At 46.9% G+C, this 27610-nt stretch overlaps 1 protein-coding gene across 2 annotated transcripts in view; it reads right to left on the bottom strand.

Annotated features, from left to right (window-relative positions):
* TRPM7 (transient receptor potential cation channel subfamily M member 7) overlaps positions 1-27610 on the bottom strand; it is a 2599208-nt gene that overhangs the window by 1324502 nt on the left and 1247096 nt on the right. For both annotated transcript variants that reach the window (XM_069624956.1, XM_069624955.1), the window contains exon 16: positions 20632-20912. In XM_069624956.1, coding sequence (XP_069481057.1) covers positions 20632-20912 — 281 coding nt within the window. The remainder of the gene's footprint in view (positions 1-20631; positions 20913-27610) is intronic.

Here is a 27610-nt window from a genome sequence, read left to right as displayed (position 1 = left end):
GGCAAAGAGGCAGAGGTTATTTGGGAAGTTCTACCCCATGTCCTCTTGAAACACGAGGTAGTCTCCTCTGTCACCTTTGAGAGAACTGACTGCTCGCTCTTCCAACCCACGTATAGAATAGAACAAACCGACCCCTGAATGTGTCTGCCGTGGTTGGCAAATCGCAGCACCCAATAATTTTGCAACTGCTTTGTAAATTTGCAACTTTTCCATACTCTCGATGGCCTTAGAAACAAACAGTTGAGAGCCATCAAAGGGCATATCCAATAGCCTCGCCTGAACATCCAGGTCAAAGCCTGATCTACGTAGCCACGCAAACCTTCTGGTTACAGTGCTCACCACTATCGCACAGCTGACACAATCTTAAATATCTAAACGAGATTGCAGAGACTGGCACATAGCATCCTTGCCATCCTGCACAATGTTGAGGAAGCCATCCCTTTCCACGCCCTCAGGAAAGTGCTCTGCAGCCATTGTCACTACTTCCAACAAAGTGTGACAAAATGTTGCTACGGCACAAGTAGCATTAACTGCCTTCAGCGCCATGCTTCCAGCAGAGAACACCCTTTCCCAGGGTGTCAAACCTCTTGTCATCCATATATGGAGGAATTGTGGGTTAGGCAGCAGCCTTGGGGGTTGATGTGGCCGCCTGAACAACCAAACTTTCCGGAGTTGGATGTCTCGACAGGCATCCGGGATCTATCCCAGAAGGTTTGCAATTCCTAGCCAAGTCCTTATTAACTGCTGGAGTAGTATCAGGTTTTTTCCAGTTCTCCAGGATCATGTTCTTCAACGCTGTATGGAAAGGCAGAATTGGAACCATTGGGAGGACCCTTATCAAGGAAGTCCATAAAATTATCCTTCACATATTCAACCACAGGCCTGCTCCATCCTAAATACTCAGTCACATTGGCCATGACGGACCTAAGTGAGGCATCAGCTTGTCCAGTCACGTCTGGTGTGGCAAACTCCAGATGTATCCAGGCAACTGGCATTCTTCAAGGTGTCTACTAGGTCTCTTAACCTTGACTCCTCAAAGATCAGCTATTCAGGAGCATTTGGAGTGCCATATTACAATGCAAACAGAGGACATATCTCCTCCTCCTCCACCTCCCCCTCTTCAAAAATGGAGCACATTGACTCCAAAAAGGTCCTTCAGAGCTAGGGGGTTAAAAACCTTTGACAACTACATTGAGGATGTCGATGGTTTTGAAATCGATGACTTCGGCATTGAAGAACCCAACGTCGATACCTTTGACGGAGCAGAAGAGGATAATGATCGTATACTCAACAAGTTTTGTTCCTTTGCCATTAGGATCAATCTATCATATATTTTCAGGGGCTTGTAAACCGTCTAAAAACCTTTGTACCTTTGAAGCAATGTTAAGGGATAAGCAGAACCCCTATCTTGTATAGATAAAAGAGTGGAACCCACTCTAATTGCATAGAGGTAAAAGCACTTGCCATCTGTCAGAGGCAAGAACGTTTCATTTCACCTGATTACACACAAAGGTACAGATGTTTTTAGAAGGTTTACAAGCCCCTGAAGAAGTTCTATCGACTGATCCTGATAATTGCAAAGGAACGAACCATGTCAGGCATACAATGGGTTTATAGATCTACAATAGGATCTATAGAATACTTGCAAGTTTTGCACAATTGGTAATTGTTGTTCACAGTTGTAAGTATTTGACACAGTGACACTTGAGCACATTGCAATTTACATGGGTTTTATCATATGCGTTTCAAATGTATTAGTATATTATTTTGTCTTGGTTTTATGTAACTATACCTTTATGCTAAACTGAAGGGTGAAAATATTGTTTTATTGACTGATGATTACATTTTCAATTGAAATGAAATCCTAAGAGTAATATTAACTCTTCCTATACTAGCAGTCCTGGTAGGTCTTAGTTACTAGGGATCACAGGCACGAGCCACAGTCATCGACCTAATGGCCTTCTCCTAAACACAAGAGGCATTTTCGGTGTGGATCTGTGATGGAAATCTTTGACCCACAATCCGAACACCTCTTAAACTCTGTCTTCGGGGTAGGCATTGCGAAAATCTCAATAGCGCAGTAGGTAAATCGCAGAGGCAAATTAACTGTTCCAAAGTGTAAAGTGAGGAAAAACAGAACTGAATAAACGGGTACCAGCATCAACATCACGGCCGAGAGCAGGATAGAGGCAGCGCCAAAGGAGCACAAGTCAACAATGCACGGCGCCCGCTGCTGTTGAAAAGCTTCTGAAGCTTCAAGCAGGATATCGGATATATCACAGATGACGAATATGTGTGAGGACACAATTCATTAGAAATATTTTTGTGCAATGGTTTTTTGCAGGGTACATTATCACAATGATTTTCTTAGATTTCTTTTCACCCATATGTGGATGTAATTAGCCAACAGTACTTTGAGCGGTGGAGGCCAAAGGCTGACTGATCAGAATATTTCCCATGCTATATTGAGATCTGTATGCCTGAAGAAGCCATGAAAAAGGAACAAGTTACTTACCTGTAACTGTTGTTCTCCAGCATGGGTATGGCATGGATTCACATGCTCATGAATATTCCCTGTCGTCAGGCTGGGAATCCTTGGTGAAAGAAAAAACAGTTTCAGTTTAGTTTCCAAACTGTCTTTCTCCTATAAACCAATCACTGAGCTCTGGTTCCTACTGCCCCCAACCAATGACTACCATATACCTAAGCCCCTCCTCTGGCAGCCATCTTCAGATTTTGTAGCATGTAAAGCGGCAGTAACACCAGCAGAGGAGCAGGAGGGAGGGTTTGCCTGTGAATCCATGCCAGACCTATGCTGGAGAACAACAGTTACAGGTAAGTAACTTGTTCCTTCTCCGGCATGGGGTCTGGCATGGATTCACATGCTCATGAACAAAGAAAACATAGCAGTACACACATACAACACCATGGGAGGTGGCAATGCGCAACAGAAGCAATCTCTTACCTCCTCACCAGGCTCACATTCAAGCGAACAGGTTGAGCAGCACTTCTTGGCGGACTCTGGACTCCTCCCTGGAATCCCTGTCGACGCAGTAGAATCTTGTGAAGGTGCAAGTCGACCTCCACGTAGCAACCCTGCAGATGTCCAGCAGGGGCACACCAGACAGGAATGCCATAGTAGCAGCAATTGCTCTGGTAGAATGGGCTCTCGGACGGCCAGGCAACTGTCGGTTAGCTATGGAAAGGGGCTTCCCATTGTTCACATGACCAAAGTTCACAAACAACTGAGAAGTCTTAGGGAAACTCTTCATGCAAGCCACGTAAACTTCAGCACTCTAGCCACATCCAGCAAGTGCAAAGTCCTTTCAGTTGGCGACAAAGGCATTGGGGAAAAAACACAGATAATACCAAGGGCTTGTTTAGATGAAAGTCCGACGGGACCTTGGGCATGAAGGAGGGGTGGGTCCGCAGCACCACCCTCGTATCGCGGAAAGTCAAGTAAGGTGGTTTACAGGATAGGGCCTGGTTCTCACCCACTTGTCATGCAGAGGTGATGGCCATGAGAAAAGCAGTCTTCTACGACAGAAACTTGAGTGAGACAGAATACATAGGCTCGAACAGGGGTCCCATGAGCCTAGTAAGTACCAATATGAGCTCCCACGCGGGGGGGGAGCCTTCACCGACGGGAACAAGCAGAATAGTCCCTTAACAAATTCCTTGACTAACCGGTGCGACCACAAGAAGGGTCGTCCTGGGGATCTGGTATAGTGGGAGATAACCGCCAGATGAACTTTGATGGAGGCATGAGCCAGCCCCGATTTAGCCAACAGCAGCAAATATGGAATTACCCGAGGGGCCGTGACCCCCAGAGGTTCGATCTTCTGTGAACAGCCCCAAACTGCGAATGTCTTCCATTTGCGTGTGTAGCATGTCAAAGTAGATGACACTCTGGCATTGGTGAGTACCTCCTTACAGTCTGCTGAAAAATCGTATCCCCGAATTCTAATGCTGCAGGAGTCCGGCTTTCAGGTTAAGTGACGCTGGGTTCTGGTGCAGAATTGCATGTCCTTCCCTGGCAAGAATATCCATGACGACTGGCAGCTTGACTGGGGGGGGGGGACACTGACATGCTGAGAAGGTCCGGGTACCAGATTTGCCTCGGCCATGCTTGTGCGACTAGGATCATCCTGCACCGGTACCGTCTGAGTTGATTGATGACTCGAAGAAGCAACGGCAACGGAGGGAACGCATACAGAACCAGGCCGTCCCAGGGGAATGAGAATGCGTCCCCCATGCTCCTCGGCTGGGGAAACCTGCTGGCGAACCTACGGCACGTGGTGTTCGTCGCCGTCGCAAACAGATCGATCTGGGGTTTGCCCCATCTGTCGAACAGGTTGTCCACTTGCCGAAGCTCCCACTCATGGCAAGAGCGTAGCTCCTTGCAGAGGGAATCGGCGATGGTCTTCTTTACTCCTGCCAGGTGGAATGGATTGAGGAACGTCTCCTGAGCGACTGCCCAGTGCCACAAGTCCTGCGCCTCCCTGGAGAGCGCCGGGGATCTGATGCCCCTGTTTCTAGATGTAAAACATTTTGGTGGTATTGTCCGTGAAGACCCTCACCACCTTGCTCCTGAGGGACGGCAGAAACGACTTGAGGGCCCAAAACTCTGCCCGTAGTTTCAGTACGTTTATGTGTAGCGTCTTCTCTTCCGGCAACCATAGAGGTCCGGTGTGGGCTCTCCATCCTTCCAGAGACACATCCGTCGTGACCGTCTTCTGGTACGGAGGGCTCTGGAAATCCGTGCCCCCAGCTATATTGGAGCGCACACCCCACCATCTGTTCGCTCATCAGAACTCCTCGTAATCCGTGATCTTGTCCTGGAAGCTTCCGGACACCTGGACCCAATGGACAAACTCCTGTAGGAGTAATCTTTGATTCCACACTTTCCTTCTCTGCCCACATCCCTGAGGTCTCCAACAAGTCAAACTTCCTACTTCACCTCCTCAGAGGTACTCTTCCTTTCCTCTCCTTCCTCTAGAAGCTCAGTGTCTCCCAAGCTCTGGTTCTCTCTAGGTTGGACTATTAGCCTCTTTCTAAATATACCTGCCTCTATTCTCCGTCCACTGCAACTAATCCAGAACAGGCCTACGAGACTTTTCCTTGGCCTCAAGCCCTGGGATCGTATCTCCTCAGCTCTGAAATCCCTGCATTATCCATAAGGCTTTCTGCGGCTTGGGTCCAAAATACCTTTAGTTATCCCTAGCAAATGACTACCCTCGTGAGCTCTTCGCTCCTCTTCCTCCAACTCCCTCAGGGTCAGATGAAAAGGGCTGGGGGTAGATCTCAGTCTTCGGCGGCGGCCTCCCTCTGGGCCAGCCTCACAGCCACTCTAAAACTTGAGGAGAACCATCTCCGGTTCCGGAAGCACCTCAAGACCTTCCTCTTTGCTTCTGCCTTCGCTCCCCCTCTCCCCTGCTGATCTGCTCTCTCTTGGCACTGCTTACCCTGCCACCCTCCTGCACTGCCTCCTGGCCCCCCTTGCACAGGGGACTGTCTCTGTACCCACACAGTCCCCCCACCCCATTTTCTTCTTTTTCTGCAATTATCAGACTTACCCATTCTGCTGTCGTAAACACAGCACTTGCTGTCTGCACAACTACTGTCTATTGCCTCTTATTTATTTATTTTTTATTGATTATTATGTATCTGTTCTCCCCTGCTCCGCACTTTCCACTCCCCCTTCCTGCACTTTTCCTCTTCCCCTCCCCCATGTTCTAAATGTCATTGGGCCTAGTAAGATCGTTGTTGTGGTTCCCACCTGTTTCCCCTCCCTTGCCTTGTCGCGTTCTGAAACACTTGCGTACGAGTGCGTTACAAATAAAATATCATATTGAATGGGCCTCCAGAGTACATTGAGTATACTCCAGAGTCGCCGTGGAACCAGCTCTATCGCCCCTTTCTGTTAAATGGCCTGAATCGCCATCAGCAGCTGAGGGGCGTGGTTTTCCTGCCGGGCCACTGGTGGTAATCGCGGACACTTGCCTTGGAATTCTAAGGTGTGTCCGTGGGCGAGAGCACCCAGCACCCATCTGTCGGTGGAGATGGTCTCCCACACGCTGACAAAGTTCGCCAGCCTGCCTCCCACAGGGGTGCACGGGTGGGGGCCCAACGTCCTGGCTGGTTCAATCTTGCTTGGAGGTCGAAGGGCTGCCTTGCAGTCCCCGACGACAATGACGTCTGCCCCAAAGGCCTTGGAGCGATCCCTGTTGGCATTCTGGATCGAGGAACGGGAGAGCTGATGGTAAGAGGACGAGCCCCACAGCCCCCAAAACCCTTCGAAGAGCGGATAGACTTCCGTCCTGAGGAACGAAAGGACGGTTGTCATTGCTGTAGGGTTTCTAGGACACGAGCCGTCTGTCGTGATGGCCTGGAGTGATTCATCCACAGCTTTCCCAAACAGGTTGTCCCAGTCAAGGGCATGTCCAAAACCTTTGTCTGGACCTCCTGTCTAAAGTTGGTAGCCTTCAACCAGCCATGACGCTGAAGACAAACAAAATTTTCCATCTGGCGGAAACCCGTGTCCGCGATGTCCAGGGCCACTGTGATGGCATGGTCCGAAGCCATCTCTCCTTCCTAAAGGATCTCCAAAGCCTCAACCTGCTTGTCATCAGGGAGGAAGTCCAGCAGCGGAGCCAGCTTAAACCAAAGCTCCCAGTCGTATCTGGCCACAATCGCGAGAACGTTGGCAGCCTTGACAGTCGTCGCCGAGTAGATCAGCTTCCTACCCATCGAATCCAACTTCTTCCCCTCGTTGTCCAGAGGGGTGAAGGAAGAGGAGGAGGCCGAGCTCGATGATTTCTTCCTGGTGGCTGCCGAGACCACCGAGTCTGGAAATGGTTCGGACTTTAAGCACTTGGCTGCAGAGTCTGGAACCCTGTACTTCTTCTCCAATCGGTCTCTCTTCGCTGGGGCTGTAGAGGGGTTCTTTAGCCAGTACTTCTACCCAAACATCGTCAAAGAACGGTACCGAAAGGATGGTCTTCCTCTTCGCCTCCCGGCGTTGATATAAGAAGCCCTCTGTCTTCTTTTCTTCGGGCGTGAGCTGGAAAAGCTCTGATGCACGGGCAATCATTGCGTGGAAAGATCCTACCTCATCCGGCGGAGAGGCTCTGGGTGGGGGCGACGGGAGGACCATCCCGCCAGCGCCATCCGTGCCCAGTAGTCACCGTGTCCGACTCAGTCTCCCTCAGGGGGAGAGGGGCGGTCGGGAGGGTGGCGATGGGTGGCATGCAGGCATAAAGTGCCTCCTCCTCTTCTTGGCCAGAAGTTACCCTGGTGTCAACGAGGTGGCCGGTACTGTCGACCGCATGAGGTGCGGGCAGTGGGGTCGTCAGCATCCTCCTCTGTATCAGACACCAGCATGTGTAGGGTCGAGATTATGACCAATGAAAGGTCTCTAGGCGGTACCTGGGGGTAGGAGCACTGCAATCAGGGTCCTAGTCATCCTGGGGCCACTCGTCGTCACCTCCATCTATGGTAACTCTGCCGTTATCGCCATCGCCCCTGTCGTGGGGTGAGTCTCTGGCATTTCCCTCGTCATCATCAACCTCCTGGACGGTGTGGACGAAAATGATCTCACCCTCATCAGCCGAAGAAATGTCCGTGCCTTGGAGGCCTTCGACACCCCCACCCCTTTCTTCGTGTCCAGAGGGGTCAGTCTCGGGCTGAGGTCCGGCATGCTCTTCTCTGTGGTTTTCTCCGCAGGCTTGCTCGAATCCTCCCCTCCTGGGAGTAAGAGACACCCTGGCCTTCATCGGGACACCCTGCAGGTCCGCCCCTACAGCCTTCGAAAGTAAAGCCACCAACACCTCGAGGGAGGGCGACGGTTTTGCATGGTGCACTTGGGCCTTCACAGAAAGACTTGTTCCCTTGTCCTGCTTGGCCTTTTCCTTCGGAGCCTTGTCAGACCCCTTGTCTACCTTGGCCTTCTCTGTTGCGGGTGGGTCAGACACTGCACCCTGCCTGGCCTTCTCTAGCTTGGCCTTTTCTGGATTCTGTCTGAATTTCCCTGGTGGGGGGGGCGGTTGAATTCCTTTTGGACTACGATCCAGAGTGGTGGCTGGAGATTGATGCCGATGGTGATCGCGCTCTGACCATTGCAGGACCCGCAGCTGCAACGACCCCGATGGAAGCAGATTTGCAGTGATTGGTCTTGTGTTGGGCCCCCATGTCTGGGGTGCCCTCAAAGGACTGAGAAGCCTGCTCAGGTTTGCCGGATCAGGCAGAGGCATGCCCCTGGGTGGCAACCGGGGTAGAGGCCTTGGACTGTAGCCACGCTTCCAACCGTTGGTGGTGATCCTTCAAAGTGCGCTTCGAGAAGCCACAGAAAAATGTACAATCCTCCTCCTTATGCGTCGGGTACAAGCAGTACAGGCACTGGGAATGCTTATCGTCCATGTACACATTCCGAAAACAGCAGTCGGAGCAAAGCTTGAAGAGGGAAGCGCTGTCCTCCTTCTCGTCCGACATGATCCACACGTTCTAGGCCTGAAGAATCTTCTGGAAGACTCCAAGAAGAACACTCGATGAAAAAACAGACCTTGAGGGGTGCTGAAAAAGCCGGAAAATGGATCCCTGTTAGTCGGAAAGATGACCGATCTGTTAGTCGGAAAGATGACCGATCGAGCACACAGGCTTGATTGAATGAAAAACAGAGTTTAACACTCAAAAAGCAAAACACACAGCAAAAAGCTCAAAGAGCGAAGCACGAGGACTCCCAACACTTGAACATCTGGTAAAAATCTGAAGATGGCTGCCAGAGGAGGGGCTTGGGCAGAGGGCAGTCATTGGCTGGGGGCAGTATGACACAGAACTCAGTGATTGGTTTATAGGAGAAAGACAGTTTGGAAACGAAACTGAAACATTTTTTTCTTTTACCGAGGATTCCCAGCCTGACGACGGAGAATCCATGCCAGACTCCATGCTGTAGAATATCATACTTCAGTCTGCTTTTCGATACAAACACGTATCTGGTAAACCATGAGGCAAACAACTTCAGAAAATCACTATTTTCACGTTTTAAATCACAGTTTATGCCCTGGACTCTTTTCTGCAATCGACGTGTGCCCAACACTCTCCTGTTGATGGAATAGAAATTGCTAACTATGAATACATTGCTTTTCGAAATGTTAAAGACATGCTCTTACCGACTACGCAATCCAACCTAATTCTTGTAATTCAGAATACAATAAAGGTCACTTTGTACTCTCAAAATAAAGTATAAAGATTACAAATACAAATTCTATCAGACTGATAATGGTAATGAGTTTCAGCAAGTCAGGTTCACTATTAACAAAGATCAAATGAACTTTCTACCAAATAATGTCTACACTTAAATGTCATTCAATGCAATGCATTTCAGGGCAAAATGGCTGGTGAGATTTGAGCAGCTTTGTTCTGTCTTTGGGGTAATAAGGAACTTGCATTAAGACATCTACAAATTACAGTTGATGGCGGTTTATTGGAGTGCCACATGTAAGAAACCTCTTGAGCATTTTGCAACCATTCAGGCTTGGTTTTTTCCTGTGCCCTTCCCCTGGAAAGATTCACTTTAATAAAATGTAATTGAGCAGATGGTAAATAGTAACTTGCAATACTGTTTGTGCTTAAAACATAAGGAAGCAAAATCATAGAAAGTACCACTGGAGGAGTTATACAGCAAACAGAGACAAAGCAGTATTACTCCATGTATAAATAATCTTCAATTGGAATAAGTAATTTGTTCTGGTCTATGGGAACTCATCGGAGTGGCTGACTTTGATAAGAGTATGGTTTATTGAATGTCTGCAAAGAAATTCCAATGGCTTAATTACACATTTTGGCTTATAGTGTCATTTTAAGTTGCCTTCTGGAGAAATTTCAGAATTGCTCTCAATTAAACTGTTTGAAAAATAAAGTACATGTTCATTAAAAATAAAAAAGTACCATCTTTGAAGCTGATGAGACAAATTGAGCAATGTGCTTACAATGCAAATGTATGCAAATATAAAAATAAAACATTATTGCCTTTGACGAGGGGTAACATTTTGTAATCTTTCAAGAGGGATGGCAATATGAATTCAAGTGCTGATCACATTCTATCAAGTATTGAATTTTGCTCTCACAAACCGGTTTTAAACCTCCACGATTGATTATCAGCCTCTGCTTTACCTTTCACCTTTGGAAGATTACAACGTAGCTCAAGTGTGGATTCGTTAGCCGAAAAGGCCTATTCATCTGTAACATTCCAGGTCGAAGGGCTTTTCTTCATGCTTTGTAAAACCCACTAAAAACATTGATGTTGTTTGCTAAGGTAGCTCACATTAATGTCTTTATGACATTTGCTTGAGGGGAATTCCTTCTGCAACATATTTAACATAACACTCACTAAGAGGTGCTAGTGCACAAACACACACGGCAACAGATGGCAGCACACACACACCCACCACCACCACCAGCAGCACAAAATAAAAGATTGCAACGCAGAACAATAAATGGCAACAAACAATAGATGGCAGAACACATGACGAAGGATGGCAGTAGACACCACAAAAACAGCAGACACACACAGATGATGGCAGCATACAGACACACCACAGGATAGCAGCATACACACAAATAATATCGAATGGCATTACACTCACACACCACTGTCGCTGCGCTTCCGCAGAAGACAAGCTTGAAAGCAATACTAGGTCCCACCGCAGGCCATACCGAGCTAGCTCAGTGTATGGTACACAAAAGAAAGCTGGTTCTATAATATATTGCTAACCTTTATGTTACACTCTGCCCCCAAATATATCATGCTGAGTGATAGGTACAGTCTCATTTAATGTTCAGCAAAGAATGGCATTATATATATGAGAACTAGAAGAATGGCCTATTGGCCTTGATCATATTTGTTTTTATAGTAAGATCAAACATTGCACCTTTTAATAAATGAAAATGAGTAACTAATGTTTTAATCAATTGAGGAAGCTTGGGCTTCAAAATTATTTTTGTGACAGGGTGGCCCGCCACAAAGAACCACACCAACTCTGATGACAAGCCCAAGGGTGTTTACTTTTGATTTACAGATGGGTTTGATATTCAACAAGAAAATGTTCAATGGTTCTCAGGGCTTGGGTTTTTTTGGCGCTAGAGCCATACCTCTCCGGCTCAACTTTCCCTGGGTTTTCCTTCTCCCTAGCCCAGGCATCCTTATTAGGTATGTTAGTGCCTGCCACGGTAATACCTAGCTGCCTGTTCTCTTTCTAAGACTGGTGGTGGTAGCCCTAATATGATGTCTAACTGACTCCCTATGGATCTTCTGACTGTCCCTCACCTATCCCCGCTTAGTAGTTTTGGGGAGCAATATCTGGTGCCTTATTCCGCCCAGCATCATACTCACTCCTTTCAGATCCTCTCGAACCTGACCTTTCGCTATACCGGCCTCTTAAGTTGTTTTCCTCCCACTGTGCCACTGTTCCTCCAACCTCTCAATCCGCATTTTCTACCTACACCCTTAGATCTTACTTCCTTTCCTACTCCTGTTCTTACTAAAGTTTGTACCTCCAACTACCCCTCGGTCTTGGTCATCGTCTACTCCCTCCTTCCAAGCCTTCTATACCAATAGCTAATCCTGTTTCCCCACTCACTGTCGCTCTACCCACTCTGTCTACTACTGCTTCTATTCCACTGCTACCAATCTCACTTTACTACCTCTACTCCTTTAAGACACCCAAGGATATGGTGCCCTGCTCAACCCTCTACTACCAATTGCCACTCTACCCCTCATCTCCTTCACTCGCTACTCTCACTGCCTACTTTACTTATTCCCAACTGCTACACCACTACTCCTACTCTACCTCTACTATTCACACTCTCGCATCTCTCACACAAACACTCCAGACTTCCTCCATAAAAATAGCCTCTGCACACCAGTCGCTCTCACCTACTCTAATCTCTTTAACGTCCTCCTGCGTAGCCTGTCTTCACACAACTGCAGCCCACACCAAACAACTCCCAAGCTCCCTTAAAGAAATCCCTCCCACTCTTTGGTTTGGCCACTTACCCTACCAATGGCTTACCTTGCTCTCAAGAGGTGTGACAGGGGAGGGCTTGGGAGGTTACATAAGGACTTTAAGCCTTGTCCCCTTTACTATGCAGCCTTACTGTATTAGGGACTTTCTCCTGGTGAGCTGGTCCTTCTCATTTGCTGGTCTTTCTTACGGGCATGTTGTGCAGCGCAACTCGAGGTCCTGCCATGGTACCATTCTGGCAGGTTAGGAGATGATGGGAAGAGGTCTGTCAACACATTTTCTGGCACCCAGGGTTCTTGGGGTAGGGCTCTCTCCCACAGCTGACAGGGCTGGATCAGTGGCCCGGTCTCATATTATAGTAAGATTCACAGACACTGATGTCAAGTCTCCAAACAACACAGTGGGTTAACAGTAGTAGATTTCTGGCACAATTGTCAGTTAACTGCGGTATTTTAATTTGGAAGGCAGTCTTTCCATTTAAAAAGTACATTATTAAATTCACTTCCATGGTAAACAACTGTTCTGAAATCAGAGAGAGGGTCTTCCGAGGTACTAATTACAAGACCTTGAACGAAACACTATTTGCAAAGATTGACTGGCCATTTGCCAATAAGAGAAGTCACCGATTTGTCCATCTGAAAAAATCTTTTGAACATAAACTTAACAGATGGGACTTGTGTGCACGCATCTGGCAAAGTTAAAAGGATATGAGGCAGTGACACATGTGGTGCACTATTATCGAAAGATCCAGCATTACTTACAGCTTTGCCCGGCCCCTGAAGTCGGGCAGTTTATCCAAAAGCTACGTATAAATCAATTGCTGGTAATGGCGGTGTTGGGCCCCTGCTTGAAGGTACCTGCGCATCTTAGGTCCTGCCGAATATGTGGCAACTTGGACCATTTGGAGTCTGCCCGACATGTCCTTACCCAATGTGCTGAATTGGGGCTTTGTATGTGTGTATGTTAGGCAGTTTGGTCCACGTTTATGAGACAATTACCGCAGATTCTTTTTTGGACCACTTTTTTAATTCATATACCATTTCAGCTCAGCTTGCCCTTTCTAGAGTCTGGCAGCATGTTAAAGTTTTATTGCCGGATTAATAAAATGAAACTGAGATAGGGGTACCTGAGTGTATGCATTCTTTTTCGCCCATTCCGTCCTTTCTATACCTCTGTATTTTGGAATTTATGAATTGAACTGCCTGATGAATTTGGTTATTGAATCGAAAAACATGAAAGCATATTGTATCTTACCTAGTACCTATTTATCTAATTATTTTATCATATCGTATCTTAGAATTGGTATGGTGAATTAAGTTTATTCCAAGTGCTTCGGAACATCTTAGTACCATAGAATCACATTTCATACTGTGTTTCGTTGTTATGCGGCTATGTTATATATTGTATTTTATGCAATTGTACTTGCACTGTGTGTTTTGTTTATTATTAAGAATGTTATACGTTGTGTAAAGTCCAAATGTTGGATTATATCACAATAAATTATTTAAAAAAGTAAAAATAAAAATCAGTTGGAAATAAAAGGGAAACGGCTGTGTGTAATGGAGCATTTCCTCACTTCCACAAAGCACAGTATGCTACATGAAATCAAATATGGTGCTGCAGGAACATCTAAAACCAAAGTTCATTAACACAAACAAAAAAAAGAAAAACTCAAGATTTCCAGCTTAGTCATAGGAACTTGTAGGCCACATTACATCTACTGGAAGTACCAATTTTAGGAGCAAAGATCACATCAAGTTTAGAATTTCAAAAAAGTCCATCTTTATTCCAGTTATCACTCTAATTCTGTAAGACTGATTTATAAGTGTGGGTATCAAGAAAGGTTTAAGTTACTTACCTGTAACTATTGTTCTCCAACATGGGTCTGGCATGGATTCACATGCTCAAAATCTAAATGGAGTCCTCTCCATAGCGCAGGAATAATACAGTGACGACAAGACCAAGGGAACAGAGAGAGACGAAAGGGAAAGGCATTATTAAAAAGGAAATGTCCACCCCAACTCCACTCTCCCTACTGTGTAGGCTGGCCAGAAGGCCCGGCCACGTGGTCGGCAGCACCGACCGGATCACTTTCCGTCGAAGGTCCGTGGAGCAAGCTTCGGCATAGGTCAGGAAACAGGCGTCGAGGGGAGGGACGGCAAGATAATAACTATCAACCACCAAAGGTCGAAAAGTAGAACAATAGCAATGTCTCTGGAAGAGCTCTGCATAAGGCGACCAGTACACTGGGCGGGAAAAAAACAATCTGAGGGACCTCGACGCGTGAGGGATTTTAGGTACACTACACGTCACGTTAGGGATAGTGTTACAGGCACGCCCATGTCAACGTCCCCTTTCGATTCTCGAAAGACAAAATGCAATACTCTGCGGTTACCACTGGATGTCGGACTATATGCACAGCATGTGAGTCTAAGCAGATTAACAAGCATCAGAACAATAGTTAGAGGTAAGTAACTTAAACCTTCTCCAGCATGGGGTTTGGCATGGATTCACATGCTCATAAATAACGATTACACACACATTACACAACCACGAGAGGTGGCAAGGTTCACCAGAAGCAATTAACACTTACCCTTTGAACAGACTCACCTCAAGTGAACAGGTTGCGTAGCACTGCCTGGCCGACCCTGGATTCCTCCATGGAATCCCTGTTGATTAGGAGTGGACCTCCATGTTGCAGCCCTGCAGAGGTCAAGCAGGGGCAAACCAGAAAGGAACGCCGTCGTCGCACCGATTGCACTGGTGGAGTGGGCTCTTGGATGGCTCGGCAGAGGCCTGTTAGCCAGCCGATGACAGTGATGCAGCCGGAGAGCCCTCTTGAGATGGAAGCCTTGGGCAAGGCCTTCCCCCGATTCACAGGTTCAAAGTTCACAAACAACTGAGAAGTCTTCCGAAAACTTAGTGTGTACCACATAGAATTTCAAGGTACGAGCAACTTCCAGTGAATGCAAGGTCCCCTCCGCCGGCGATGAAGGGTTCAGGAATAAAACGGGCAACATCAAAGGCTTGTTGAGGTGGAATTCTGACGGGACCTTTGGCATGAACGTGGGGTGTGTAGGTAGCACCACCCTCGAATCGTGGAAAGTCAGATACAGATGCTTGCAATACAGGGCCTAGATCTCATTCACTCATCTTGCTGAGATGATGGCCACAAGGAACGCCGTCTTCCACAAGAGAAACTTGAGTGGGGTTTGATGCATAGGCTTGAAAGGTGCCCCCATGAGTCTTGTCAGGACTACGTTGAGTTCCCCATGCCGGTGCAGGCACCGACAAAAAAGCCCCTTGAGAAACCTCTTGATGAGCCTGTGGGACCACAATGAGGATCTTCCCGGGGATCTGGTGTAGTGGGAGATGGCCGCTAGGTGTACCTTGATGGATGCGTGAGCCAGACCAGCTTTGCCCAAGGAAAGCAAGCATGGAAGAAGCTGTGGGACTGTGATCCTCACAGGGGTAATCTTCTGCGACCGGCACCATGTAGAAAAACACTTCCATTTATGGCTGTAGGACTTGAGTATCGACGACGCCCTGAAGTCCGCTGTCAGCGCATAACCTCCAAACTCTAAGGCTGCAGGAGCCATGTCTTTGGGTTCAGAGATCCTGTGGGTCATGATGAAGGATTGCACCCTTCTCCCTGGTGAGCAGGTCCGCAAGCACTGGCAACTTCTGACAGGCTGAGTAGGTCCGGATACCAAATCTGCCTCGGCCACGTCAGGGCAATGAGTATCTTCTTGCACTGAAACTGTCTGAGAGTTGATCACACTTAGCAGGAGAGGAAATGGGGGAAAAGCATACAGAAAAAGATCTTACCACAGGAAGGAGAACACGTCCCCACATGCTGCTCGCTTGGTGGAATCAGTTCACAAACATCTGGCATTTGGAGTTTGCCACCATGGCAAAAATGATGATCAGAGGTCTGCCCAATTTGGCTAACAAACAGTCCCCCTGATCCTGAAAAATTTCCCACTCGTGGCAGGAGCGCAGATCCCTGCTGAGGGAGTCGGCAATGGTGTTCTTGACGCCTGCCAGGTAGAACGAGATGAGGACATTCCTTGTCCGATGGCCCAATGCCACAAGGCCTGAGCTTCCTTGGAGAGCACTGGGGATCAGGTGCCCCCTTGTTTCCTGATGTCAAACATGATGGGGGTGTAGTCAATGAAGCTCTTCACCACATTGCCTCTCAGAGATGGTAGGAAAGACTTCAGGGCCCAGAACACTGGCCATAGCTCCAGGATGTTGATGTGCAGATCCTTCTCCTCCAGAAGCAACAGACCTCTGGCGTGTAGTCGTCTGGTGTGAGCTCCCTAAACGTTCCAGAGAGGCGTTCATGGTGATATTTTCCTGGTATGCCGAAGTTTGAAATCATGTCCCCTGGGTGAGGTGGGCGCATACCCTCCCAGTCTATCGCCTGCCGAACACCTCTTTGAGGGGGATCTTGTCCGCAAAATTCCCAGACACTTGTATCCAATGGGCCTCTGTGAATTCCTGTAGGGGTCGCATTCATAAACCTGCAGAGACGGACGAGGTTGATGCAGGATGACATCATGCCCAGCATTTACTTGATGGCCCGAACCGTGGCCGTCTTCACCGATGAAAGTCGCTGCACCTTCCCTTAAATGGCGGCTATCCTCTCCTCCGAGGCAGATGCCACTGTGTTGAGTCTGGCGCAGAGGAACAGTGCGTTCTTCGATGGCATTAAGCAGGACTTCGGCTAGTTTACGGAGAACCCCAGCTCCGTCAGCAGTTGAACAGTCTCCTTCATGGCTCGTCAGCCAGCGCCCGCAAACGGGCACGTCCTAGCCAATCGTCCAGGTACGGGTACACGTATATGCCCTGCAGACGTAGGTGGGCCACCACCGGGGCCAGGCATTTTGTGAACATGCTTGGGGCTGACTTTAAGACGAACTGTGGGGACTTGAACTGGTAGTGTTGGCCTTGTAGCATGTACCGTAGGAATTTCCGATATTTCCTGTGGTTGGGGACATGGAAGTATGCATCCTCCAGGTCCAACAACGTCAAGAAATCCCCTTCCTCCAGATGGCCGAGCATGTGCTGCAAAGTGACCATCCTGAATTTTTGGGACTTTAAGTATTTGTTCAGACGGCGTATGTCCAGGATGGGTCTCCAACCCCCTGTCATCTTTCTCACCAGAAAGTTTCTGGAATAGACTCCAGAGCCCAGAAGCGGTTGGGCCCCTTTCCATAATATGGCTCGTACTTCTTTTAGGAGCTTAGGGATGTGCTGCTCCTGACATGGAACCGGTGGAATACGAGGGCACCAAGATGTGTCCCTGAGCGAGAGCATCCAGCACCCATCTGCCGGTGGTGATCTTCTTCCGTGCTCTAACAAACCTCGTCAGCCGGCCTCCCACTAGGGTGCATGAATGGGGGCCCAACATCTTGGCCGGTTCAGGCTTGCTTGGGCGAAGGGGGCGCTGACCTCTGCTACCATAGGCTTGGGAGTGACCCCTGTAGACTTCCTGCATGGAGGATTGGGGAGGTTGCCTATACGATGTGGAGTATCCTTTGGATGATCTGCTTGACTGTCCCCCTGGAGGAGCGAAAAAGACGAGTGATGCTGCTGCAGAGTGCCAAGGGAACGTGCTGTCTTCGTGTCTGTCTTTATGGCTTGAAGGGATTCGTCTACTGCCTGCCCAAACAGGTTTATTTGCTGTCGAAAGGCATGTCCAGCACTTTTGCATGAACGTCCTGGCGAAAGTTAGTGGTCTTCAACCATCCCTACCGATGAAGGCCAACACTGTTTCCCATCTGTCGGAAGCCCAGTTCTGCGATGTCCACTACCACAGTAATGGCATGGTCCGACGCCACCTCCCCTTCCTAGAAGAGAGCAAGAGCCTCAGTTTTCTTGACGTCTGGAAGGAATTCCAGGATATGACCCAGCTTGTACCTGAGGTTCCGGTCATATCGTGACAAGATAGCAAGGGCATTAGCCGCTTTGATCATGAATACCGCAGCGTAGATGAATCTCTTCCCCAAGGCGTCCATCTTCTTCCCCTTGTTGTCCAGGGGGACCGATGATGCGGAGGCCGGATTGGCTAAACATTTTTTTGCAGTGGATGAAATTACTGATTCTGGCGACGGTTGTGACTTTAAGCACTTAGGTGCGGAGTCCGGCACCCTGTACTTCTCCAACCTGCCTCGTTTGGTCAGAGCCGTGCATGGGTTTTTCATGAGAGCCAGGCATTCTTCCCAAATGTCATCCAAAAAGGGTACTGACATGAGCGTCTTCCTCTTGGACTCTCGTCGCTGGCAAAGGAAGCCCTCCTTTTTGGTTTTGACGGGCACCAATTGGAACAGCTCTGAGGCACTGGAGATTGAGTGGAATGATCCTACCCAGTGTGGTGGAGAGACTATGAGGAGCGTTAGGAACAGTGATTTGTTGTCCGCTGGAACAAAGCCTTCATCTTCGTCGGTTCCCATGTCCATACCAGTGTTCGTGTGTGTATCCGGATCTCGATGCTTCCTCTTCTTACGTGGAGGCTGGCCAGGGGCCTGCGGTACAACATGTGCCGGTGTTGGAGGCAATCTTTGCTGGATCTCTGTCACTGGGGTGTGGAGAGTTGATAGGATGTCCATGGATATTTCCCTCGGCTGGAGAGTTAATGATGGAGTGTTAGGCCCTGCGCTGCCTTCCGCCTCATGGACTGTATGGATGGACGCTTGGTCATCGTCGTTCGTGGAGTAGATGGCCATTGGCTGATTGTATGGAACCTTGGAGGGCTGCTTTGGGGCCTCCTCGCCCCCCCCTTTTTTCTCTCCTTAGGGCTGGGTAGCGGGATATTAACCACACTCTGCACTGAAGGAACCACTCTCGCTGGGTCAGTACCTCCCGCCATAGTGGTCGCCACAGGATGTCAACAAAGTGGTCGACCGCGTCTTTGGCTGTGATGGGTGAGCCTGCTGTGAGGCCCTCTTCTCTTCCTTCTGCATTTGTTTCTCTGATTTTTCCCATAACTTGGCCAGGGTGGAGGACTTCCTCTTTGAGGTGGTGGATGGCAATTGTGATCTATCCGACCTGGGACCCGCACCAGTGGCGAACCCGGTGGAATCAGCCTTGCAGTTCTTGGCCCCCATGGATGGGACGTCCACAGAGGACTTCGACCTCCTCTTGAATGGAGACTGCTCCTCCGACCGAACAGTCCTGTGTGAGGCATTATCCTGTTCGGAGGAGGGCACAGGGGCCTTGCATGACTCATGCATCTCTCGCACCCATCCTCGTTGTGGTCTGGGTGCAGGCAATACAGCCATTTCTGATGTTTATCCTCCACAAATATGTTCCCTTAGCCCGCATTGGGTGGGTCTGAAGAGGGTCCTTCCCTCCTTTTTCTCCTCCGTCATGGTCGCAGGGTGCGAAGTAGGCCCAGGTCGGCCTTCCAGAAACTTCGACGAATAACGGTCCTTGAAGGGCGTGCAACTTCACCGACAACGGATCCCTGTTGCCGGTGATATATAAATATGAGCAAAAGTGCTCAGATGGGAAAAAAATTAGAACTTTTCTGCGAAAAACATGGAAAAAAGTACAAAATAGCTTGGAGAGCAACTCAAGGACTCTCAACACTGAAGCGTGCAGTATAAATCTGTAGATGGCTGCCAGAGGTGGGGCTTAGGGAGAGGACCCTCATTGAATGGGGGCAGTATGACCCAGAGGACAGTGGTTGGTTTAAAGGAGAATTACAGTTTTAAAAGTGAAAGTGAAACAGTTTTTTCATTTTAACAAGGATTCCCAGCCTAACGACAGGGAATATTCATGAGCATGTGATTCCATGCCAGACCCCATGCTGGAGAAAGTATTAACATTTCCAATAAGATTTGCCATATATGAACACTTATTCTAAATTTCTTAACATTACCCCCCTTCTATTTTACCCATGACTTTAGAAGAGTTAGTCACAACTGTCTTTAAAATGAGGTTGACTTGGCCTTCTCTAATCAACAAACTGTTTATGTTGATGGTTTCTGACACTCCAAATTGCCCTTAAATTCACACTTCATTGATGCAACATTCAATACTTGGAAAAGTCATTACATCACACTCATTTTGGGAGACATAAATTGCTCTCCTGATTGAACAAGAAGTCAATGTAACACACATGTAATAAATACATTATTATCTGTTCAGTTGCTTATGGTCTGCCAGCCTTAAAACAAACTGATGGTGAAAAGGACCCAGCAGTTAAACTGGTCACCATGACTGAAAGCCCTTACCCTTTTTGTTGAAAATAAATTGCAACAACATATATGATCAGCACATTCAATGAGCTGAATTCATGTTGTAAAATCGGATTTCTTTAAGGAAGGATTGTCGGGTAGGTGAATAAACGAAGAGAGGCAATGTATTCATTAACTTTTCTAAATGTTTCTAATATAATTGGAAAGTGTACAATTATGTTGCGGTTTAAAATAACTTTGAAACAAAAAAATGATGTTGGCTTAACCATGCATTTGGCCAGAAGCTCCTTCAGAATGTAAGTGGCAGAGCAGCGTATAGGCCACTTCAAATATTACATTTGCAGATATGTAACTAAAAGTGATAGAGTACATAAATTAGACTTAAAAAGTAAAACAATATTTACTTGGAATATTCTTTCAGCTCTTCTGATGTATCATCAACGACATCACTTTGCTTTGCCTCACATGCCATTGAGCGACAAAGCTTGCAGGCCACCAATGCTTTAGCCATAGACTCTTCTCCATGCTGCCAGAAAAATAGGGCCATTTTCTGTCGCTTCATTAACACAGACCACACCAGTAGCTCATTGAAGGGGTAAGGAAATCGCTTTGTTTCAGGGTCATCAATATCTACAATTTCATCTTTGGTTCTTTTCCTTTTGCCTTCTTCTGCCATGATATCCATCTTAAAGACAAAAACAAAACACAAACTTCCTTGGATATCAATGTACTTACTAAAGTGTAACTAAACAATGTTTTTCCTATTTTTTAACATACAGATTGTGGCAAAATCTTCTGTCTGGTTCTGGAAACCACTGGGGCAGTGACTGGATCTCTTATTATATGAGAAGCACCGGTAGTCTGCATAGCTAACATGACTAGGCTACCCTTGTATCGCTAGCTGGTACCCCAAGCTAGTGGAAGTTGCGCCGGGTAGAGGTATGTGGAGGATCCCCTTGCCGCTTTGCCCTAGTTTCAGAAAATGGCAGGAGATGGCACAGACAGCAGGTAATCATGCACCAACATGTGTTACTCCCTCTGTCCCCACTGGCCCTCCCCAGCCCCTCTGGCCCCCCCCCGTGAAGTTCCCTTGTGCCCCCACCATTCTCGCACACAGGCGTTGCCTGTTTTGCTTGATTCTTCTACCCTGCTCCCCGCTCATCCCCCTCAAGCCTACTTGTGCAGGAGTCTGTCCTGATAAATTCTGGTTTCAACATCACTGTCTTGTGTCCAATGCTGGATTTGACTTTTATGGACTTCATTCACAGTGCGTCACCCTTTTGAAAACTCTCATGCTGGACTTCCTTTGCATCTTGTACTTATGATGGCCCTAAATCAGGCTGTTCCCATCTTCATCTTGTATCCTGGTTTGCAACATTATGTGTTACTACTGACTTCTGCAATTGTACTCATTCTCCCCCGTTGCTTCTCCACTCTTGACTGCTAACTCTCTGTTCTCTCCTCCTTTCGCTTCTCCCTTTCCCCATCTCCTCCCCTTGCTTTCTTCTATGCACTTATTCAATCAGATTTGTCCCTGGAACTAGTATGATAGCAACCTTGTCTGTCTCCTCCCCCCTCCCCTTACTGGTTTTTTTCCTCCCCACTCCCCTCCAGCACTATCTGAAATGTCGTCAGGCCTAGTATAATAGTCGCTTGTTTTGCTCCTCCCCTCCCTTTCTGAACCCCTCTCCTTCACCTCTTCTTTTTCTCTGGCTCTACCAGAAATGTTGTCAGGCTTAGTACGGTAGTCGCCTGTCTGTTTTCATTTCCTTCCCACTCTCCCCCCTCCCTTCCTTATCTATGTCTTAGCTCTTGCACTATCTGAAATGTTGCCAGGCCGAGTACGATAGTTAATTTCCGTGTGTAAACGGCACACTTTCAAGGGTAGTGGGAGCTCTTTTTATACTTGCACACCTTTAAGGGTAGAAAGAGCTCTTTTTGTACCTGGTATGGGGTCCCCTGAGGATGCTGAATATCGATATGGTCATGTGCAAAATAATGACACCTTGAGAGCATCTGGATGGCCAGATGGTACTCACTATTTCCATGTAAGTGTATTTGTCGATTTCCGCCCTGCTGTCTGATGCAGTTGACGGGCCTTGGGGGTACCAGGTTTAGCTGTTATGCATTGTGTGCCCAGCTATATCCGTGAATGTTATTGCTGAATCGCCAGTGTGGTTAGAATGGGTAGTGGCGTCTTTTGATGAGTGTGGATTGGGTCGGGTAGTGTGTTCTCCGGGCTTTTGGTTAGCTTGCCCGGGGGAATGGATTCTGGCCTGTGGTCTGACAAAGGTCTCTACGCCTTCGCCTTGTGGGTTGGTGCGATGCCTGCCATGAAATAGCTTGTTAATGTATCTTCGATAATAAATGGCTGATGCTTCATTAGTGGTATCGATTGTTAGCTGGCAAGCATTTTTACGGTATGCTGCGAGACTTAGAAGGATCCATGGTGCAGATTCCGTGCTGATGGATGTGGTTTCTCTGCTATGCTATGCAATGCGCCAAAACGGTGCGTTATTTTTGGGCCAGCTTATTGGATTACATGCTTGTTGTATCACAGGGTTGTCCGTGTGTTATGTTGTATTCATGGAGTTGCGCAGTGAGGTTAGGCGCTGCAAGTAAATTTAGGGTGGGGGAAGGAGACTTGGGATTGCTGTTTATTGATAGTTTTGTGGGTTTTGTGACGTTGTACCTTTGGTTGCCTTGCTGCTGTGTCTGTGCAGTGTGCCATCTACTTGTTACCGTTGCCAGGGTATCTTGGTGGTCTGGCGCCCTTTTGGGGAATGTGCTTGCTATTCTTTTTTTCCTTTCTTTCCTTTTTCTTACTATCTTTCCATGTTCTGTTCTCTGATATAGATTACATAAGTTATACATTGTTTAAGACCATGGACTGTACTATGGGCCATAAAATTGTGGATCATCTGAACATCTTTTCATGGAATGTCAATGGACTCAACAATGTGGTGAAGAGGACTAAAATTCTATCACATCTACGTTCTAATTCCTGCAACATTGCATTCCTACAAGAAACGCATTTGGAAGACTCTGAGGTTGAAAAGTTGAAAAGAGGGTGGGTAGAAGACACTTACTTTTCAACTCATTCAAGTAAGAAGAGGGGTGTGTCTATACTTTTTAAAAAGAATCTGCCGATGTCAGTCCTTAGGAGCAAAGGAGATAAAGAAGGAAGAATTATTTGTGTATTGGTGAGGATACAAGGTGTAGACATTCTCCTGTGCAACATATATGCGCCAAATTTGGATGACCCGGTCTTCTTTCATGAAGTGGCACAGATGCTTCTGAGTTTTAACATGGATTCCGTTATAGTTGGAGGTGATTTCAATCAGGTCATGGATGCGGCCTTGGATCGATCAAATGGGGATTGCTTCAGGACTCTGAATAAATGTAAACGATCCATGGAGAAGTTAATTAGGGAATTCAGTCTGGCTGACATTTGGAGGCTGGAACACCCATCGGACAGAGACTACAGCTTTCACTCGCATTGTCATGATACTTATTCGAGGATTTACTTTTTCTTGACCTCTGGACGGATTACCTCTAGTTGCTATGACTCGGCTATTGGTGTTATTGCCCTGTCTGATCACACACCTGTTTCATTGAAATGGTCTTTGCAGTACTCCTTGGTTAAGTCATCAAGATGGAGAATTAACTCTTATATACTGAAGAGTGACCGAATTAGGCAGGAAATAGCAGAGGAAATTGACAGCTTCGTCGAGATTAACAGAACTGCCGATGTCCAGGTATCGACAGTCTGGGAGGCGCTGAAATGCTTTGTTCGGGGAGTGCTGATCTCCAAAACTGGGAAAGAGAGGAAATTAAGGACGAAAGAAATTCAGAGACTGTCTGCCGAAGCTAAGCGTCTAGATGTTTTGTTTGCGGCAAGCAGTGATGAAATAACAAAGTCTGAATTGAGAAAGGCAAAGTATGAACTTAAACTCATTTCCAGCCAGGTCGATTATGCCCTGTTCAGGCAGAGGGATTAATTATTTTGAGAATGGTGAAAAAGCTGGAAAACTGTTGGCACGTAGATTGAAGGTGGCGGAAAGCGATCGCTATATGGCTGCAATCAAAAATGTGGACAACACGTTGGAAACTCAGCAGAAAGGTATCAACAATACCTTTTGCGATTTCTATGAAAAACTTTATGATTCTGAAATAGACTGTGGAAGAGTTAACATTGACAGTTTCCTTCACTTGCATGTTTCATCACGCCTGACATCGGATGAGGCGGCGGCCCTTGAGGGAAGAGTGGATGTCGGAGATATAAAATGCGCAATTTCAAAATTGCCTATGGGCAAGTCTCCCGGCTTAGATGGACTGCCTAATGAACTTTACAAGGCCCTCCCTGATTCTGCACTGCATCTCTTGTGTGACGTTTTTAATGCTGCTTTTGAGTCCGGTTCTCTACCAAGCTGTATGCGACATGCACTGATTACAGTACTTAGAAAGAAAGACAGGTCTGCTACCAGATGTGGAAACTACCGCCCGATCAGTTTAATCAACTGTGATTGCAAAATATTGGCTAAAATCCTGCCTGGACGTCTGGAAAGGGTTATTTCACTTCTGGTGCATGACAATCAAGTGGGTTTTGTCTCTGGCAGGACGGTGGCGGACAACATGAGGCACCTGCTGATGACCATTGAAAAGGGTCGCAACCAGCCTGTTGCTACTGCAGCGATCGCTCTTGATGCTGAAAAGGCATTTGATCGAGTGTAATGGGATTTTTTGTTTGTATGCCTTGGGAAGATGAACTTTGGGCAAGATTTCCAACGCTGGGTCAAGTTATTGTATACCAATCTTTCTGCGAGTGTGTTGACGAATGGACTTATCTCTGATGCTTTCAGCCTTCATCGAGGTACGAGACAGGGCTGCCCGCTCTCGCCTCTCCTGTTCATCTTGTCTAGGGAACCACTTGTGGTGTGCTTAAGAATGGATGCAAATCTTCAGCCCACTATTGCGAATGGCAGGGACAACTTGCTTTGGCTTTACACGGATGATTTGTTGGTTGCCCTTCAAGACCCTGCTGTCGGTATTTCACACCTGATGCAAGATGTTCGCTGTTTCTCCGTGTTGTCGGGCTAGAAGGTTAACTGGAGTAAATCTGAAATCCTGCCGATCAATAATCTATGTCTCCACCACACCTGTGCTCAGTTTCAATTTAGGTGGTGTGCAGACACAATTAAATATCTTGGCATCTGGATTGGTGTGGATATAGTGAAGCTACCTGACATGAATTTTGCATGGCTCCTCCCGAAACTCAAAACAGATCTGGGGAGGTGGGGTCTCTTGAAGTTGTCAACCTGGGGCAGAATTAACTGTATTAAAATGAATTTAACGCCTCGGATAAATTACATCCTGAGCATGCTTCCCATTAGGATTCCAAAGCATGACTTTAAGGAGATTGAAAGGCTTTTGCAAGACTTTATTTGGAATGGGAAACCTCCAAGGCTTGCGATTTGGAAACTTCAGCTCCCATTGAAATTGGGTGGTATGAATCTGCCCAACTTCCCGGATTACCACTTATCATTCTCCACTCACCATTTATGCAAGGTGGCTTGCTCTGGTGATGAGCATTCCGATCTGGTGTCTTGGGAGTGTGGTGCAGTATCCCAACTGGATCCAAAAGCCCTGTTGACCTCTAAAAGATGTAAGTCCAAAATGGTCAGTGCACTCACTTCTTTTTTGCAAGACTGCTGGTGCACTCTCTCGGATGAAATGGGTGCTGATCCTTATTTGCATCCAGACGCGTCCATTTGGAATAACCCTGCATTGAAGTTCCAAGGTAAACCCCTCTTTTGGATTGAATGGTTTTAAATATTTTAAAGATTTATTTGAAGATGGTAATTGGATTTCGTATGCTCGTCTTGCACAATTACATGACATGGCGAACTGTTAGTTTGCTGAATTCAGAAAACTGAAGGTGATAATTTCAGCTTGTCTTGAGATGCCGCAATTGACTGTTCAGAGTGCCGCCTGGGCAGCCGTGGAAACATGCTTGAGTGCTGCACACCCTGCTTCTACCATGTATGGATTCCTAAAGGCTACAAGAAAAGGGGATCCTCGGCTGCCTACCATTTGGGCTGCTGAGTTGGGGGAGAATGTTACGTTGGGATGTTCGAAGAGGTGCTGTGAGAACACTCGCCTGGTGAGTTTGGATTGAGGCCTCAGGGATCTCAAACAAAATTACTCTTTAGGGCCTATTGGACTCCGGAGAAGTTGTTCGGGAGACACCTTCTGGACACTGACCTTTGCTGGAAATGTAACTGTTCTAGAGGCTCCCTCAGTCATTTGATTTGGTCATGTCCTAAGACAATACAATTTTGGGAAAAGATTTGTGAACGGTTGAGTCTGGTTCTGGACATTACAATCCCCATGAGTGCCTCTCTGTTAATTCTAGGAGATATTTCCATTCTGGATGATATTGACTTTGGCAAGAAAATGTGGTTGCTGCGTGCATGTATGGTTGCGAAAAAAATGATATTGAGGTCCTGGAAGTCGAGCCTTTCTTTTAATATTGATGAATGGGTGGAAGAGCTTCTAACTGTCTCGATGTATGAAAAAGCCATTTATAAATGCAAAGATGAAATTGAACATTTCTGGGATATTTGGAGATGTTTTCTTGATGTTTATGGATAGTCTTGATCATTCATTGGGATTATTGCGTCCCTGATTCTGTGGATTGCTGTCATCTATCATTGCTCATGGTTGTATACATTGTACTTATGATTTCTTGTATTTGCTGTATGAATTTCTGCCTTTTTCCTGTTTTTTTGTTTCTTTTTCTTCATCTTTTCTTTCCCTTGTGTATCTCTATTCTTTTCTCTTTAATGAGTTGCTTAATAGTAGTTTATAATTTGTTGCTTTTTATGCTGCTTAATGTTTGCTTTTGCTGTTGATTACTGTTATGAAAATAAAATTGTTTGAACACGATAGTTAATTTCACATCCTTACTGTTCATGGCCTGTATGAATGCCTTGTTCCCTCCCTTGCCTTGAAGCGCTTTGAAACACATTGTGTATAGGTGCTATATAAATAAACTATCATATCATGATCACATTGCCTCATCCCAGGAGTTCAGTCTCTCCACATACCACTAACCCACCAAGGCAGACTAGCCCTAATCAAAATCCTTGCACTAACCTGCAATGTAACAAAGCCTCCCTCCTCCCCCACTCAACTAAGAAAGCCTGTAGCTCCATATACACCAACATCCAGAGAAAGCTACCTTTAAGGGACCATATTACTATTCAGTAGACACTGCTAGCGGGTGGTGTAAAATTGGCAACGCTTCATCGTAGCATCATGTAATTCATGTCACAAGTTAAAAGCAACATTCAATGCGTCAGACTTATGCAGATACAATGT

Source organism: Ambystoma mexicanum, chromosome 11, assembly GCF_040938575.1.
Source record: "Ambystoma mexicanum isolate Mex_15411 chromosome 11, UKY_AmexF1_1, whole genome shotgun sequence".
NCBI classification, from domain to species: domain Eukaryota; kingdom Metazoa; phylum Chordata; class Amphibia; order Caudata; family Ambystomatidae; genus Ambystoma; species Ambystoma mexicanum.
This window is presented reverse-complemented; position numbering and strand designations above follow the sequence as displayed.